Source organism: Vulpes vulpes, chromosome 3 (genome assembly GCF_048418805.1).
Source record: "Vulpes vulpes isolate BD-2025 chromosome 3, VulVul3, whole genome shotgun sequence".
Classification (NCBI taxonomy): Eukaryota; Metazoa; Chordata; class Mammalia; order Carnivora; family Canidae; genus Vulpes; species Vulpes vulpes.
In genome coordinates, this window is record NC_132782.1 from 86,968,347 (window position 1) to 86,983,436 (window position 15,090).

The 15,090-nt window shown below is 38.2% G+C and overlaps 1 protein-coding gene across 4 annotated transcripts in view; it reads left to right on the forward strand.

The window, feature by feature from the left end:
- RNF216 (ring finger protein 216) overlaps positions 1 to 15,090 on the forward strand; it is a 160,294-nt gene that overhangs the window by 12,362 nt on the left and 132,842 nt on the right. For all 4 annotated transcript variants that reach the window (XM_026011377.2, XM_026011375.2, XM_072753209.1 and 1 more), the window contains exons 2-3: positions 3,614 to 3,749; positions 10,511 to 10,644. In XM_026011377.2, the coding sequence (XP_025867162.1) occupies positions 3,683 to 3,749; positions 10,511 to 10,644 (201 nt within the window). In that variant the 5' untranslated portion in view covers positions 3,614 to 3,682. The remainder of the gene's footprint in view (positions 1 to 3,613; positions 3,750 to 10,510; positions 10,645 to 15,090) is intronic.

The window sequence follows — 15,090 nt, forward strand, 5'->3', positions numbered from 1 at the left end:
GAATAAATAAATAAAATCTTTTATTTATTTATTTTTTTTAAATAAAATCTTTTAAAAAATAAAATCTGACTAAGGCTCTATTAAATCTGTAGATCAATTAAGGGGGAATTGGCCTCTTTACAAAATTGAACTTTCCAACCCACGAATGTGGTATGTCTCTCACTTAGTGTTCTTTGGTTTCTCTCAGTGATATTTTTTATAGTTTTCTGTATAAAGATCTGGCGCATCTTTCGTTGCATTTATTCCTTGGTGTTTGATAGTTTTTGATGCTACTCTAAGGAGTATCTTTTGAAAATACTATTTTCTAATTATTTCTTACTAGTACAGTGTTCATTTTTACATATTGGCCTTGTATCCAAAGACTTTGTTGTTCATTGCACTTAGTATTCTTTGTGGGAAAGTTATTAATTACTGCTATAGTTTCCTTATTTAGTAGAGCTCTGTTCAGACCTAAAATTTTCTTTGTTCAGGGACACCTAGCTGGCTCAGTCCACAAAGCATGTGACTTTTGATCTTGGGGTGGTGAGTTTTGAGCCCCATGGTAGGTGTAGAGATTACTTGAGTAAATAAATAATTTATAAATAAGTTTTCTTTGGTAAGTTGTATCTCAAGGAATTTGTCCATTCAAAATTTCAGGGCAGCCCCAGTGGCTCAGCGGTTTAACGCCACCTTCAGCCCAGGGCCTGATTCTGGAGACCCGGGATCGAGTCCCACATCGGGCTCCCTGCACGGAGCCTGCTTCTCCCTCTGCCTGTGTCTCTGCCTCTCTCTCTCTTTCTGTCCATCATGAGTAAATAAATAAAATCTTTAATAAAAAAATTTAGATTAATTGGTATAAAAATATTCATAATATTCCTTTAATATTGTAGAATCTGTAGTGGTATCTTCTTTTACATTCCTGATAATAGTTATTTGTATTTTCTCCCACTTTTCCTTGATCAGTTATAATAGAAGTTTATCTTTTTAGAGAAACAGCTTTTTGTTTGGATTTTTCTCTGTATGTTTATATCTGTTTTGTTGATTTCTGCTGTTAACAATTGCCTTCTATTTTTCTGTTTGATTACACTTTTTCTAGCGTCTTAAGATCAGGGCTTTGATCATTGATTTCTTGGTCTTTTTTCTTCTTTAAAATAGTATTTGGATGTAGAAATTACCCTCTAAACACTGCTTTAACTCTAGCCTATGAATTTTGATGTATTTTGTTTTCATTATCATTTAGTTCATCCAGTCGAAATACAGTAGTTTCTAATTTTCATGGTAATTTCTCCTTTAACCCATGAGTTGAGTTTGCTTAATTTCCAGCATTTAGAAATTTACTAGTTACCCTTCTTTTACTGACTGTTGTCAGGTACCAATATACTGTATGATTTCGAGCCTGTGAAATTTGTTGAGACTAGCCTTATGACTCAGGATATAATCCATTTTATAATGTTCCCTATATACTTGGAAAGAGTATGTGCTCTGCAGTTGTTGGGTGGAGTGGTCTGTAAATGTCAATGAGGCCAAGTTTGATAGTGCTATTCAAGTCTTCTGTGCAGCTCTAAGTGTGGATTTGTCTTACTTCCTTAGGTCTGTCGACTTCAGTTATACGTATTTTGAAGCTATATGTTATCAGATTCTTCCACATTTAGTATTGTATCTTTTGTGAGTTGACCCTCTGAACTGGATGAAATCTCCCTACTCATCTCTAACACTTCTTATGTCAATTTTATTAGTCTCATAGAGGTTTTCATGGGAAAAGGGAAAAGATTAAATAGTTGAAAGGAGAGCTTCAACATAGAATTGGAATTTATTTTAAAAATCAGATGGACATTATATGACTGAAAAATAAAGTATCTTAAATTAAGAACTTAACAGGGCAGCCCGGGTGACTCAGTGGTTTAAGCGCCTGCCTTTGGCCCAGGGTGTGATCCTGGAGTCTTGGGATCGAGTCCCATGTTGGGCTCCCTGCATGGAGCCTGCTTCTCCCTCTGCCTGTGTCTCTGCCTCTCTCTCTCTCTCTCTCTCTCTCATGAATAAATAAATAAAATCTTTTAAAAAATTAAGAATTTAACAGTTTTTGATGTTCAGGATATTGCTTTCCATCCTTTTAAAGCTTTTTCTTATACTTAACAGTGCTTATGTTGTCTGTTACATAAATATATTTTCCAGTGTTATTTAAGTTATATGAAATATTGACTTAAATAAATTGGAAAGTGATCACCTCAGTAAGTTTTAATGTCCATCATCTCATATGGACCCCCAAGAAAAAGAGAAAAATGGTTTTTTTCCTTTTGATGAGATCTTTCGGGATTTACTTTCATAGCAGCTTTCAAATGTGCCCTACAGCAGTGTTAACTATAGCCCTCATGTTGCACCTTATGGCCCCATTACCTATTTATTTTGTAACTGGAAGTTTGTACCTTTTGACCTCCTTCATCCAATTCTCCTATCTAGGTAACCACATGTGATCTCACTTTTTATGAGTTTGGGTGTTTGGGGACATTTGGGTTGTTTTATTGGGTTCTAATATGTGAGATCCTATTTGTCTTTCTCTGCCTCATTTCACTTAGTGTGTATAATGCCTTCAGAGTTCATCCATGTTGCATATGGCAGGATTTTCCTCTTTTTTACAGCTGAATAGTAGTCACTTTCTAGCATCTTTTTCTTTTTTTCTTCTTTTTTTTTTTTTTTTAATTTATGAGAGAGGGAGCAGGGGAAGGAGCAGAGGGGGAAGGACAAGCTCAGCACAGAGCCCAACATGGGGGTCAGTCTCAGGACCCTGAGAGCATAACCTGAGCAGAAGCCAAGAGTAGACACTTAACTGAACCACGCATTGAGTGAACACTTAGGCTGTGTATGCGTCTTCGCTATTGTAAATAATGCTGCAGTGAACATGGAGATGCAGACATCTTGACAACATTAGTGATTTCTTTTTTTTCAGATATATACCCAGAAATGAAATTGCTGGATCATATGGTAGTCTTATTTTTAATTTTTTGAGACACCCCCATACTAGCTTCCATAGTGGCTGTACCAATTTACATTCTCTCCAGTAGAGTACAAGGGCTGCCTTTTCTGTGTGTCCTCACCAGCATTTGTTATCTCTGTTCTTTTGGTAATAGTCATTCTAATAAGTGAGAGGCTATAGCTCTTGGTTTTGATTGGCATTTCCCTGGTGATTGATATTGAGTACCTTTTCATGTACCTGTTGGTTATTTGAATATTTTATTGGAAAAATGTCTATTTAGATCCCTGTTTTAAAATTGGATTATTTGCTTTTTGGCTATTTAGTTGTAGGAGTTCTTTGTATATTTTGGATTTTAACCCCTTACTAGATATTAAGAACTGCAAATATTTTTCCCATTCCATAGGTTCCTGTAATTGATTTTTTAAGTAATATTTTTTATTCTTTATACATTCCATCTGTTCTTTGATCTTTTATTTCTCTTCTATATGTTCTTTTGGAATAGTTATTTTTTTATTATTTTTCCTCCCTCTATTAGTTTTTAGTTACACATTCTTTTATTTTTTCCTTAAGTGGTGTTTTCATCACTTAGAATGCCCTTCACCAAATACATGGGAAGAGTTTTGACAGTCCCGCATTCTTAATGTTCTTTTTTTTCTTTTTCAGATCCTTTTGAACAGATACTTACCATGTTTAAATATTAGTAAACACATATGTGTATGTCTGCATTTGAAAATGGCAGAGGGAAACAATAATGAAGAGGTCATTCATTTGAACAACTTTCACTGCCACAGGGGACGAGGTAAGTGATCTCACTTTTTCCCTTTCATCATTGCTTTTTCTTGTCATAGTTCTTTTGAAATGAATCTGTTTTGCACTATGAGGAACCTAGAGATACTTCATTTTTTGGACCTTAGAACATCTGGTGTATTGGACTCATGAGACTAGAATTTTGTGTCAAATGGTGATATATACTGGTATGAATGAAGTTTAAAAATTAAATAAAAAATTAATAAGCTGGGATCCCTGGGTGGCTTAGTGGTCTAGCGCCTGCCTTCAGCCCAGGGTGTGATCCTGGAGTCCCGGGATCGAGTCCCACATCAGGCTCCTTGCATGGAGCCTGCTTCTCCCTCTGCCTGTGTCTCTGCCTCTTTCTCTCTCTCTGTGTCTCTAATGAATAAATAAATAAAATCTTTAAAAAATTAATAAGCTATTGAACAAGCCAAAATGAGCTGTGAATGTGCAGTCATTGGCTCTTAAGGGGTGGGAGTATGGAAACTGTGGCAGTTCTGTTTTTGAAGGAATAAGATCTTCAAAGAAGTGCTCCTTCAGGTCTGTATGATCTGAAAGTGCTACTATAGCATTTTTGCCCCCTAGTATGATACTTGATTTATTTTTTGCCAGAAGATTCTGGTTGCCTTATAGGGAATTTTAGAACATGTATTCTTTGATTTTACAGTGTTTAAAATTTGGGGAAGTTCATTGATTCATAAAGGGAAGGGAGCTTGCATTTCTGTAACATTCCTAAATGCATATGGAGTTTCCAGTCAAATCTAATTCACATTTACACCTAGGCTGAAAGGAAAAAATGGATGCTGCTGAGTAGGAAAAGTATTTTTCCAAGTATAAATTCCATGGAAGGGGGCACCTGGGTGGTTCAGTCGTTTAATTAAGTGTCTGCCTTAGGCTCAGATCATGATCCTGGGATTGAGTCCCACATTGGGCTCCCTGCTCAGCAAGTAGTTGGCTTCTCCCCACCCACCCCCACGTCCCCTCCCCTTCCCTCCTCTCCTTACCTGTGCACGCATACACTCTCTCTCTCTCTCTTTGTCTCTCTCTCTCCCTCTCTCTCCAATAAAATCTTTTTTAAAAAATTCCATGGAAGAAATTTTACACTTTTTTTTTGTCTTTTCCCATTGATAATATTTTGTGCTTACGAGGATGATTTTTTTCTCAGGAGAGGGTAAATTATATACACTTGGCTTTCAGAGAGCATTTAAAGTTGAGCAGATTTTATTAGGCAGATAAATTGAGAAAAATAAAATGGTTAAACTATGTAAATTATGAGTGCAAAAGAAGTACTAATTCTTTTAGGATTTTATTAATAGTTTATTCTAACTTGGTAGTGAGAGAACCATAATTTTTTGTGGATGCACAAATTTTTAAATCTTAGCCGTAATTTGTGATCATTTCCAATTTTTTTGAACATGTATATCAAATTAATGTTGTAGCTCTTTTTAAACTGGATTTTAAATCTACCTGAACAGAGTGTCCAAACAACTAATTCTTTGGGGGAGATTATTCACTTTGAAGGTATATTTTTCTGTTAGATGAATTTTGTGTATTTAGCACCCAGCATGAGGATTTTTTTCAGGCATGCAGAGTTGTTTTGTTTTTGTGTGCTGTATTAATAATTCTTATGTGCCAGCCCCTGTAGGTTTATTTTTAAATCATCTTTATTGAGGTATAATTTATTTAAATGCACACATTTTAAGCATATAGTTCAGTGAGCTTTGAAAAATAAATATAGCCATACAACCACCCCCTTTACTCATGATAAGGAACATCATTTCTGTCATCCCAGAAATGTTCCTTTATGCCCCATCTACGATCAGTCCTCACCCTACTCCTGGACCAAGGAAACCACTGACCTACTTTTTGTCACTTTACAGTTTCATATAAATGGAACCATACAGTATATATTCCTTATACCTGAACATTTCTGCCCAGTATAATGTTTTGAGATTCATCCACATTGCATGTATCAGTAATTAAATCCTTTTTAATTGCTGAGTAGTATTTAATTGTAAGAGTTTTATACCCAGTGAAAATAGGCTTAAAAATGAAGGTAAAATAAAGGTGAAAAGTACAGGAATGAAAAAAGATTATGCAAATAGCACAAAAAAAGAGCTGGTATGTCTATATGTTATCAGATAAAGTGAACATTTTAACCAGAAGTTTTGTTTTGTTTTGTTTTTAGATTTTATTTATTCTTGAAAGCCACAGAGAGAGAGGCAGAGGCATAGGCAAAGGGAGAAGCAGGCTCCCTGCAAAGAGCCCGATGTGGGACTTGATCCCAGAACCCCAGGATCACGACCTAAGCCAAAGGCAGACACTCAACCACTGAGCCTCCCAGGCGCCCCTAGCCAGAAGTATTAATAAAGATAAAGAGTTTACAATGGTACAGGGGTTAGTACACTGGAAAGACAAAACAGTTCAAATCTCTAGACACTCAGTAACATGATGTCAAAATATACAAAGCAAAAATTAACAAAACTAAAAGAAATGGATAAATCCACAGTCATAATGGAAGGTTTTAACAGGTTTCTTTCACTGACAGACAGCAAGCATACACAAACATTTGTATGAATATAGAACATGGAAGAACATGATCAACAAATTTGACATAATAGACATAAATGGAAAACTGAGTCTAATGTATTTAACAAAATTGGCCATATTTTGAGCCACAAAACAAGTTTCAGGTTTGAGAGGATTAAAATCCTATAGATTATATTTTCTAACCATGTTGGAATTAAGTTGTAAATCAATTACAGAAATATAATTAGAAAATTCCAGTATGTGTGGAAAATGGGAGTACATTTCAGTGCGACTTACGGTTCAAGAGGGCAGCCCAGGTGGCTCAGTGGATTAGCGCCACCTTCAGCCCAGGGCATGCATGATCCTGGAAACCACGGGATGGAATCCCATGTCGGGCTCCCTGCATGGAGCCTGCTTCTCCCTCTGCCTATGTCTCTGCTGCACTCTCGCGCGCGCACACTCTCTCTTTGTGTCTCATGAATAAATAAATAAAATCTTTAAAAAAAAAATCACAGTGGAGATCAGAAAATAATTTGAATTGCATGATAATGAAAATACAGTCTGTTGAAGCTTATGAGGTGCATCTAATGTCTTGTTTGAAGAAAACTGAATAAATGAAGACTCGGCAAACTTTTATTTTATTTTATTTTTATTTTTATTTTTTTTAAGATTTATTTATTTATGATAGACATAGAGAGAGAGAGAGAGGCAGAGGGAGGGAGAAGCAGGCCCCATGCCGGGAGCCCGACGTGGGACTCAATCCCGGGGCTCCAGGATCGCGCCCTGGGCCAAAGGCAGGCGCCAAACCACTGAGCCACCCAGGGATCCCTGGGACTCGGCAAACTTTTAAAAGTCCAGATAGTCACTATTTTTGCCTTGCAAGTCTGATGGTCTCTGTTGGCAATTTACTCGACTATACCATTGTAAGTTGTGACGAGAAGGCAACTATAGATGATATATAGGTGAATGTGCATGGCTGTGTTCCAATAAGGACACAAAGTATCAGGAACCATCCCACTCCACACTACTAGTGGGAGTTTAAATTAGCACAATTTGGAAAATAGTTTGCATCATCCACAAAAATTGAACATATGCTTTCCCTGATTCAGCACTTCCACTCCTAGAATGTACCCAACTGAAATGAGTATACCAAGAGACATGTGTAAGAATGTTTAAGACAGCATTAGGGGCACCTAGGTGGCTCAGGTCATGATCTCAGGGCCATGGGATCAAGCCCCAAGTCAGGCTTTGCATTGGGTGTGGAGCCTGCTTAAGAGTCTATCTTTTGGGATGCCTGGGTGGCTTAGCAGTTAAGTATCTGCCTTTGGCTCGAGGCTTGATCTTGGGGCCCAGGATCGAGTCCCACATTGGGCTCCCCACAGGGAGCCTGCCTCTCCCACTCCCTGTGTCTCTGCCTCTCTCTGTGTGTCTCATGAATAAATAAATAAAAATCTTTAAAAAGAAAAAAAAAAAGTCTTTCCTTCTTTCTGCCCTTCCCCCTGCCTCCCGTTTTTCTTTCTTTTAAAAAAAAAAAAGTATTATCCAAAATAGCCAAGACTGGAACCAATCCAAATGTCCATTGACAGAAAAATAAATAATTTATCCACTATATGGTCTTATAGTGGATTATGTACAGCAGATAGCTACAGCACCTGCCCCAGCATTGGATACATGGACCTGTTACTTGCAAGAAAGCCAGAAATAAATGAATGTATATTCAAACAAGCAAAACTAGTCTGTGGAGTTAGGAGGCTAATAGTATGCTGGAAGTGTTGTATTTACTGACCTTGGTGATGGTCACTCAGGTTTGGGCATTTTGATTAATTCATGGAGTTAGACATTTGGTTCATAGGCTTTGTTGTACGTTAATTTTTTATTTTTTTTATTTTTTATTTTTATATTTTTTTTGTACGTTAATTTTTTAAAGGGTAATGTGTTATACATGGGGTGTTGGGGAGTATCTTGTCAACCATTAGGCTTCACTGTGAGGTGATAGATTTCAAGCCAGCTTTTTCATTGGGTCTTCCAAGGTTGTTGATACAGTGTTCTTTTCTTGGGCTGGTACTTCTAGACTGGAATCTACAGTTTTCTGTGTATGGAATCTGAGACTCTCAGCCAGCATTCTGGGAGTTAAATAGCAGAAGGCAACCAGGATCTTGTTCATTATGCTGTTTTAACTGGTACCCCTTTCCTCTCTTGACCTTGTGCCTGCTGTCTAGTGCCTCTGCCTCAGCGTCTTTTCATAATGGACCTCCACAGGGTGGGTTTTTTGGAATGACTGACTGAGGTTGGCAAATTCTCTCTCCAAAACCAGTGGTAAAATTACACAAAATTGTCCAGAGCTCCATTCTGCTTGCTAGATGGGGTGCTGCCTAATTCATGAATGTTTAGTAAAGCCAATTGGATCTTCAAAAAAAGATATTGTCATAAACAACCATTTAATAACTAGAAATGACCAAAGACATACAATGATTGAGAACACTCAGGAAAATCTAGAATTCTGTCTCATGAATTAAGCTACTTCTGGTTGCCTGTCCTCGTGCAGGCTGTGGGTTTGAGCCTTCTCCCCTCAAACTATCACTGTTAACCCTTTTTAATGTTGAAGAAGTGGATGCTTGATGAAGTTAGGTAATAGTGTCACGTGGCTGGCATATGGTAGAACAGAGACTTGAACCTAGGCGATCTGACCTTAGATGCAGCAAACTGCTGTCCCTGGCTCAACACAGCTGCGTTACTGGGATGAAGTGAGATAATTGACTTTAGATTGCTTTTCAAATTGTTGGATGCCATAAAAATAAATGAGATATTAACCTTGAGAAAGATATAAACCTTTAATAGAGAAATTTCAACATTTGTAATGATAACGCATCTTTTCTTCTTGTGGTCACAGGCCCCCCCCCCAACCTTTTCTCTAGGACTCTTTTTTTTTTTTTAAGATTTTATTCATTTATTCATGAGAGACACACAGAGAGAGAGGCAGAGACACAGACAGAGGGAAAAGCAGGCTCCATGCAGGGAGCCCGACCTGGGACTTGATCCCAGGTCTCCAGGATCACACCCTGAGCTGAAGGCAGTGCTAAACCACTAAGCCACTCCAGGCTGCCCTCTAGGACTCTTAATGCATTTTCTCCTCATTGCCTGTTTTAACCTTTAACATTCCCATGGGCCAGGCGGGAAGAAATTATGTTTGTGTTATCCAGTAATTCATATTAGACATACTCTATTTTTTCAAATAAAAAGAGTTAGAAACCTTGAACATAATTACTGTATCCAGGTAGTTAGTTACCTTAACTCTACTTGTACTTAAAAGGATGGGACCCCGGGGTGGCTCAGTCAGTTTAGCATCTAACTCTTCATTTCAGCTTAGGTCATGATCTCAGGGTCCTGAGATCGAGCCCCATGTTGGGTTCCACACACAGCAAGGAATCTGCTTTTCTCCTCCCTCTCTCTCTGCTGCTCCCCCTGCTCAAATATTCATGTGCTCTCTCATCTTTAAAAAATAATAAAATTTAAAAAAGGAAATTAGGAAGGTTCTGTTTACTGTCATAGATGTTAATGGCTGTTTGAAACAATGAACTGTGTAAATTATATTTAAGGTCTATGGCTAAGGTAAGCAAACTTTGGGATTTTAAATATTAAATGAAAATTTTACTATTTTTGAGTGAAAGTTTCTTCAGATAGTTGAATAAAACAATGTTTTGTTTTTTTAAGATTTTATTTATTTATGAGAGAGTGAGAGAGAGCGTGATCATGCATGAGCAGGGGGAGGGACAGAGGGAGAAGCCGACTCCCCACAGAGCAGGGAGCCCGATGTGGGGCCCGAACCCAGGATCCCAGGATCATGACCCAAGCCAAAGGCAGACACTTAACCGACCGAGCTACCTAGGTGCTCCAAAACAATGTTTTATTCTCTGGGAGGAATAGAGATGAGGTCAGAGACCATAATTGCATTTTTAAAGATTGGCGGTCAAGATTTCACAAAGACTTTTCAAACCTAGTATAAGAAAAAGTTAATGATCTTGTCAGATTTTCTCTGTTGGTTCCCAAAATGTATTATTGGCAAAGCTTACCACAGAAACCTGGCTATTAATACTTGGGTGGGTGTGCTGCTTGAATAGATAAGCTAACACATTAGTAGCCATGAATTTGGCTTTAGGCTTGACCCTTTTCATCCCAAAATTGAATTAAAAGACTGAATATGATCATATCCATCTGGTAACCTTGTTCTCTGCCTCCTTTTAGACTGGATCAATCTCAGAGATGGACCCATCACCATATCTGACTCCTCTGATGAGGAAGGGATTCCTATGCTGGTCACCCCAGCTCCTCAGCAACACGATGAAGAGGACCTGGATGATGATGTCATCCTGACAGAAGTGAGTTTTCTTAAACTTACCATGAGGAGGCATTTTTGTAAGTTAGTGATCTGATTCTCTGTCCCCGTAGCAGTGGGTGTTGGGGCTTTGTTGTAGGACAGCTGAGAGCACCACTTCTGCTGTACTGTGGCTCTGTGTATATGTTGTCCTGTATCTTTGAGAACAGCCTCTTTCTACACTGCCTAATGCCCCATGCTTTAGAAGCCCTGTGTTTGGTCTGTTTCTCGATTTCTCCAGTATTGCTCTAACTATTCATGCACTACTCTGCACTCTTATAATTACTACAACCTTTTTTGTTTGTTTGTTTGTTTCTAAGATTTTATGTATTTATTCATGAGAGACAGAGAGGCAGACTCCCTGTGGAGAGCAGATGCGGCACTCAATCCCAGGACCCTGGAATCATGACCTGAGCCAAAGGCAGATGCTCAACCATTGAGTCACCCAGGCACCCCTGTGCTTATATTTTTACATAAATTTTGGCCTCAGCTTTTCTAACTCCAATAGGCAGATCAATGAATTCAAAACAAATCTTACTGTTAAACTTAGAACAATATTTTATAATATTAATATTATAATATTTTCAATATATTCTAACTTTCTCATTCCATTTGGTCTAACCTTTCTTTGTATCCCTCAGCTAGAGCATTTTGAATTTTTCTTACTATAAATCTTAAACAGTTTTTTCTTTAAAGATCTATTCATGAAAGACACAGAGGCAGAGACATAGGTAGAGGGAAAAGTAGGCTCCCTACAGGGAGCCGATGTTGGATTCGATCCCAGGACCCTGGGATCATGACCAGAGCCAAAGGCGGACACTTAAACACTGAGCCACCCAGTTGTCCCTAAATCTTAAACATTTTTTGTTAATTTTCTTCCTGGTTATCTTATCTTTTCTATCACTTTTGTAAATGGCATCTTTCCTCTTCTCCTGTACCTTTTAACTTTTTTTTTTTTTTTAAATAAATTTTACTTATTTATTCATGAGAGACATAGAAGGAGGCAGAGACAGATGCAGAGGGCGAAACAGGCTCCATGCAGGGAACCTAGTGTGGGACTTGATCCCTGTGATCCCAGGACTCTCAGGATCACACCCTAGGCCACAGGCAGACTCTCAACCACTAGAGCCACCCAGGTATCCCAACTTTTTTTTTTTTTTTTTTTTTTTTTTTAATTTAGGAGTCTAGGGATCCCTGGGTGGCACAGCGGTTTAGCTCTTGCCTTTGGCCCAGGGTGCGATCCTGGAGACCCGGGATCGAATCCCACGTCAGGCTCCCGGTGCATGGAGCCTGCTTCTCCTTCTGCCTGTGTCTCTGCCTCTCTCTCTCTGTGTGTGTGTGACTATCATAAATAAATAAAAAATTTAAAAAAATAAAAAAATAAAAAAAATAAATTTAGGAGTATATTGGTCTTAGTATTAATTTTATATTAACTTCATCTTATTTTTATTATCTATAGTTGTCTTTCAGTTGACCCTATGAACCTGTCTTGGGATGGTATCTGACCTGTCTACAAATAATGATACTTGCGGTTTCTTCTTTTCCAGTTTTTATATTTGTCTTTATCTTATCTAATTATGTTAAATTAATACCTTCTCAAAAATTTTAATGATTGTAATAGGAATGAGAAAAATACCCACTGACATAAATGGGAACAATTTCAATGTTTCTTCACTAAATGAGATGGTGGCTTTTTGCTTGAGGTACAATTTTTCAAAGTATGTTAAGGAAGTAGCTATCTACTTTAAGTTTTTATTAGTAAATATAGAATTCTATCAAATTCCCTTTCAGCATTTGTAGAGATTATCATAAAATTTTTCTTCGTTCCATTAATGTAAATTGTTTTGCTGTCCCTCCATAGACTCTGCTTGGTAATAGTATTATAATGTAATGGTAATAAGCCCGTAGAGTCCATCTGTTAAGATTTTTTGGGGGGTTTTCTCCATAGACCTCATGAGTGATATTGGCCCATAGGTATATGTGTGTACCTATGCTATCTTTGATAGGGTTATTATAAATGTGATTGAGTCAGATTTCAGGAAAAGAATTTAGAAGTTTTCTTTTTTCTCCTGTGCTTTGATACTATTTTAAATAACATTGGCATTACCTATTCCTTACAAATTTGGTAGGATTTACACTACCCAACAGGCATTTGGGCTGTTGTTTATCTTGGAGGCCAGTTCTTTGAAACTATTTTGGGTTTCTCTCTGGTAATTAACATTTCTAGATTTTTCTGTCACCTTTTTTTTTTTTTTTAAAGTAGGCTGCACACCCAAAATGGAGCCCAATGTAGGGCTCAAACTCAACAATCAATGCTATCAGGACCTGAGCCAAAATCAGTAGTCAGACACTGAACTGAGAGAGCCACCCAGGTGCCACCTTCTGCCACTTCTTTTTTTAAAGATTTATTTTTTTATTTTAGAGAGTATGGGAGGAGCAGAGCGAGAGACCCTCAAGCCAACTCCAAGCTAAGTATTGGAGCCCAACGCTGGGCTCAGTCTCACGACCCTGAGATTATAAACTGAGCTGAAACTAAGAGTCGGATGCTTGACCTACCAAGCCGCTCCAGGCGCCCCTTCTGTCACTTTTATTTTTTTTTTTTAGATTTTATTTATTTATTCACGAGAGACACAGAGAGAATGAGGCAGAGACACAGGCAGAGGGAGAAGCAGGCTCCATGCAGGGAACCCGACGTGGGACTCAATCCTGGGTCTCCACGATCACGCCCTGGACGCAAGGCAGTGCTAAACTGCTGGGCACCAGGGCTGCCATTCTGTTGCTTTTAGTACCAGTTTTGTTCACTGATATTTTCCTACAAAATCATTTCTTTAGAGTTTTTTTTTTAGTGTATTTAATAAAATTAAATAACCTAATTCTCTCTGTCCTCTGTGGTTCTTCCATCTGTTTTGTTTTGTATACTTGTGTTTTTGTCCCCTTTCCCTAATTTGATGAACTAACATTACCTTCCTTCCTTCCCTTTTCTCCTTTACCAAAGAAACTGCTTTGAGATTGATGTTCTAGTGCTTCCATTTGTTCTCTTATTAGTTTTTGCTTTTGTTTTGAATGCTTTTCTTCTTCTTTAGCATATTTAACATGCTTCTTTAACATTTATTTTATCCTTTTACTGACTTCTTGGGTTACTCATTATTATTTTATATTATTATTCTGGTTACTTACTGCCATTATATATTACCTCAAAACTTAATGGCTTGAAACAGCTACAGTCATTTGTTTCTGTGGATCAGGAATTTGAGAAGGGCTCAGCTGGATGGTTCTGGCTTAGGATGTCTTGTGTGGCTGTCGTCACAGTGCTGAAGCTGGGGCCGCAGGGGACTGGAGCAGCTGGAAACTGGCAGGCATTGCTCTCACTAGGGCTTCTTCATAGGATCTCTCCCTTTTTAAAACAACTTCTTTGAGATAGAATTCACGTACCATACAGTTCATCCATTTAAAGTGTACAGTTCAGGGGCACCTGGCTGGATCAGTTGGTTAAACTTCCCAACTCTTGATCTCAGCTCAGGTCTTGATCTCACTCAGGGTCATGAGTTCAAGCCCCGCTTGGGCTGCACGCTGAGCATGGAGCCTACTTTAAAAAAAGGATACAGTTCAATAGTTTTTCATGTATTTACAGTTTTTCAGCCATTAATACAATCAATTTTAGGACATTTTCATTATCCCAAAAGGAAACCCTGTGCCCGTTAACCATGATTGCTAATCCCCCCCCACCATCCTCTGCACCCCACCCTAGGCAACCACTGATTTACTTCCTGTCTGTATACATGTGCCTTTTATGGAGATCTCATATGAATGGGATCATATAATATGTGGTTTTATTTGTGACAGCCTTCTTTCATTTAGCTTAATGTCTTTAAGATTCATCTGTGATGTAGCATAAATCAGTGCTTCATTCCTTTTTATTGCCAAACAATATTCCATTGTATGGATGTACCACATGTTTATCTATTCATCAAAATTGAAAGACATTTGGGATACTTCCCCTTTTTCCTGTTATGACTAATGCTGCTATGAACATTCATGTAGCAGTTTTTGTGTGGACATGTTTTTTTTTCTTCCTTCATTATTGTCTTAGTCTGTTCCAGCTACTATAACAAAATACACTGACTGGGTAACTTATAAACAACAGAAATTTATTGCCCGCAGTTCTGGAGGCTGGTAAGTCCAAGATCAAGGCTCCAGTGTGGTTGTGTTTTGGTGAAGGCCCTCTTTCTGGTTCATAGCCAACACCTCTCACTGTGTCCTCACTTGGTGGAAGAGGCTAAGGATCTCTCTGGAACCTGTTCTACAAAGGCACTAATCCCATTCATGAGGGTCAGGAAGGGAGACACAGACATTCAGACTCAGACCATAGCGTTTCTATACCTAGGAATCCTGTGATAACTCTGGTCTACTCTACCAGACTGTTTTCCATAGCAGCTGCTCTGTCCTACAT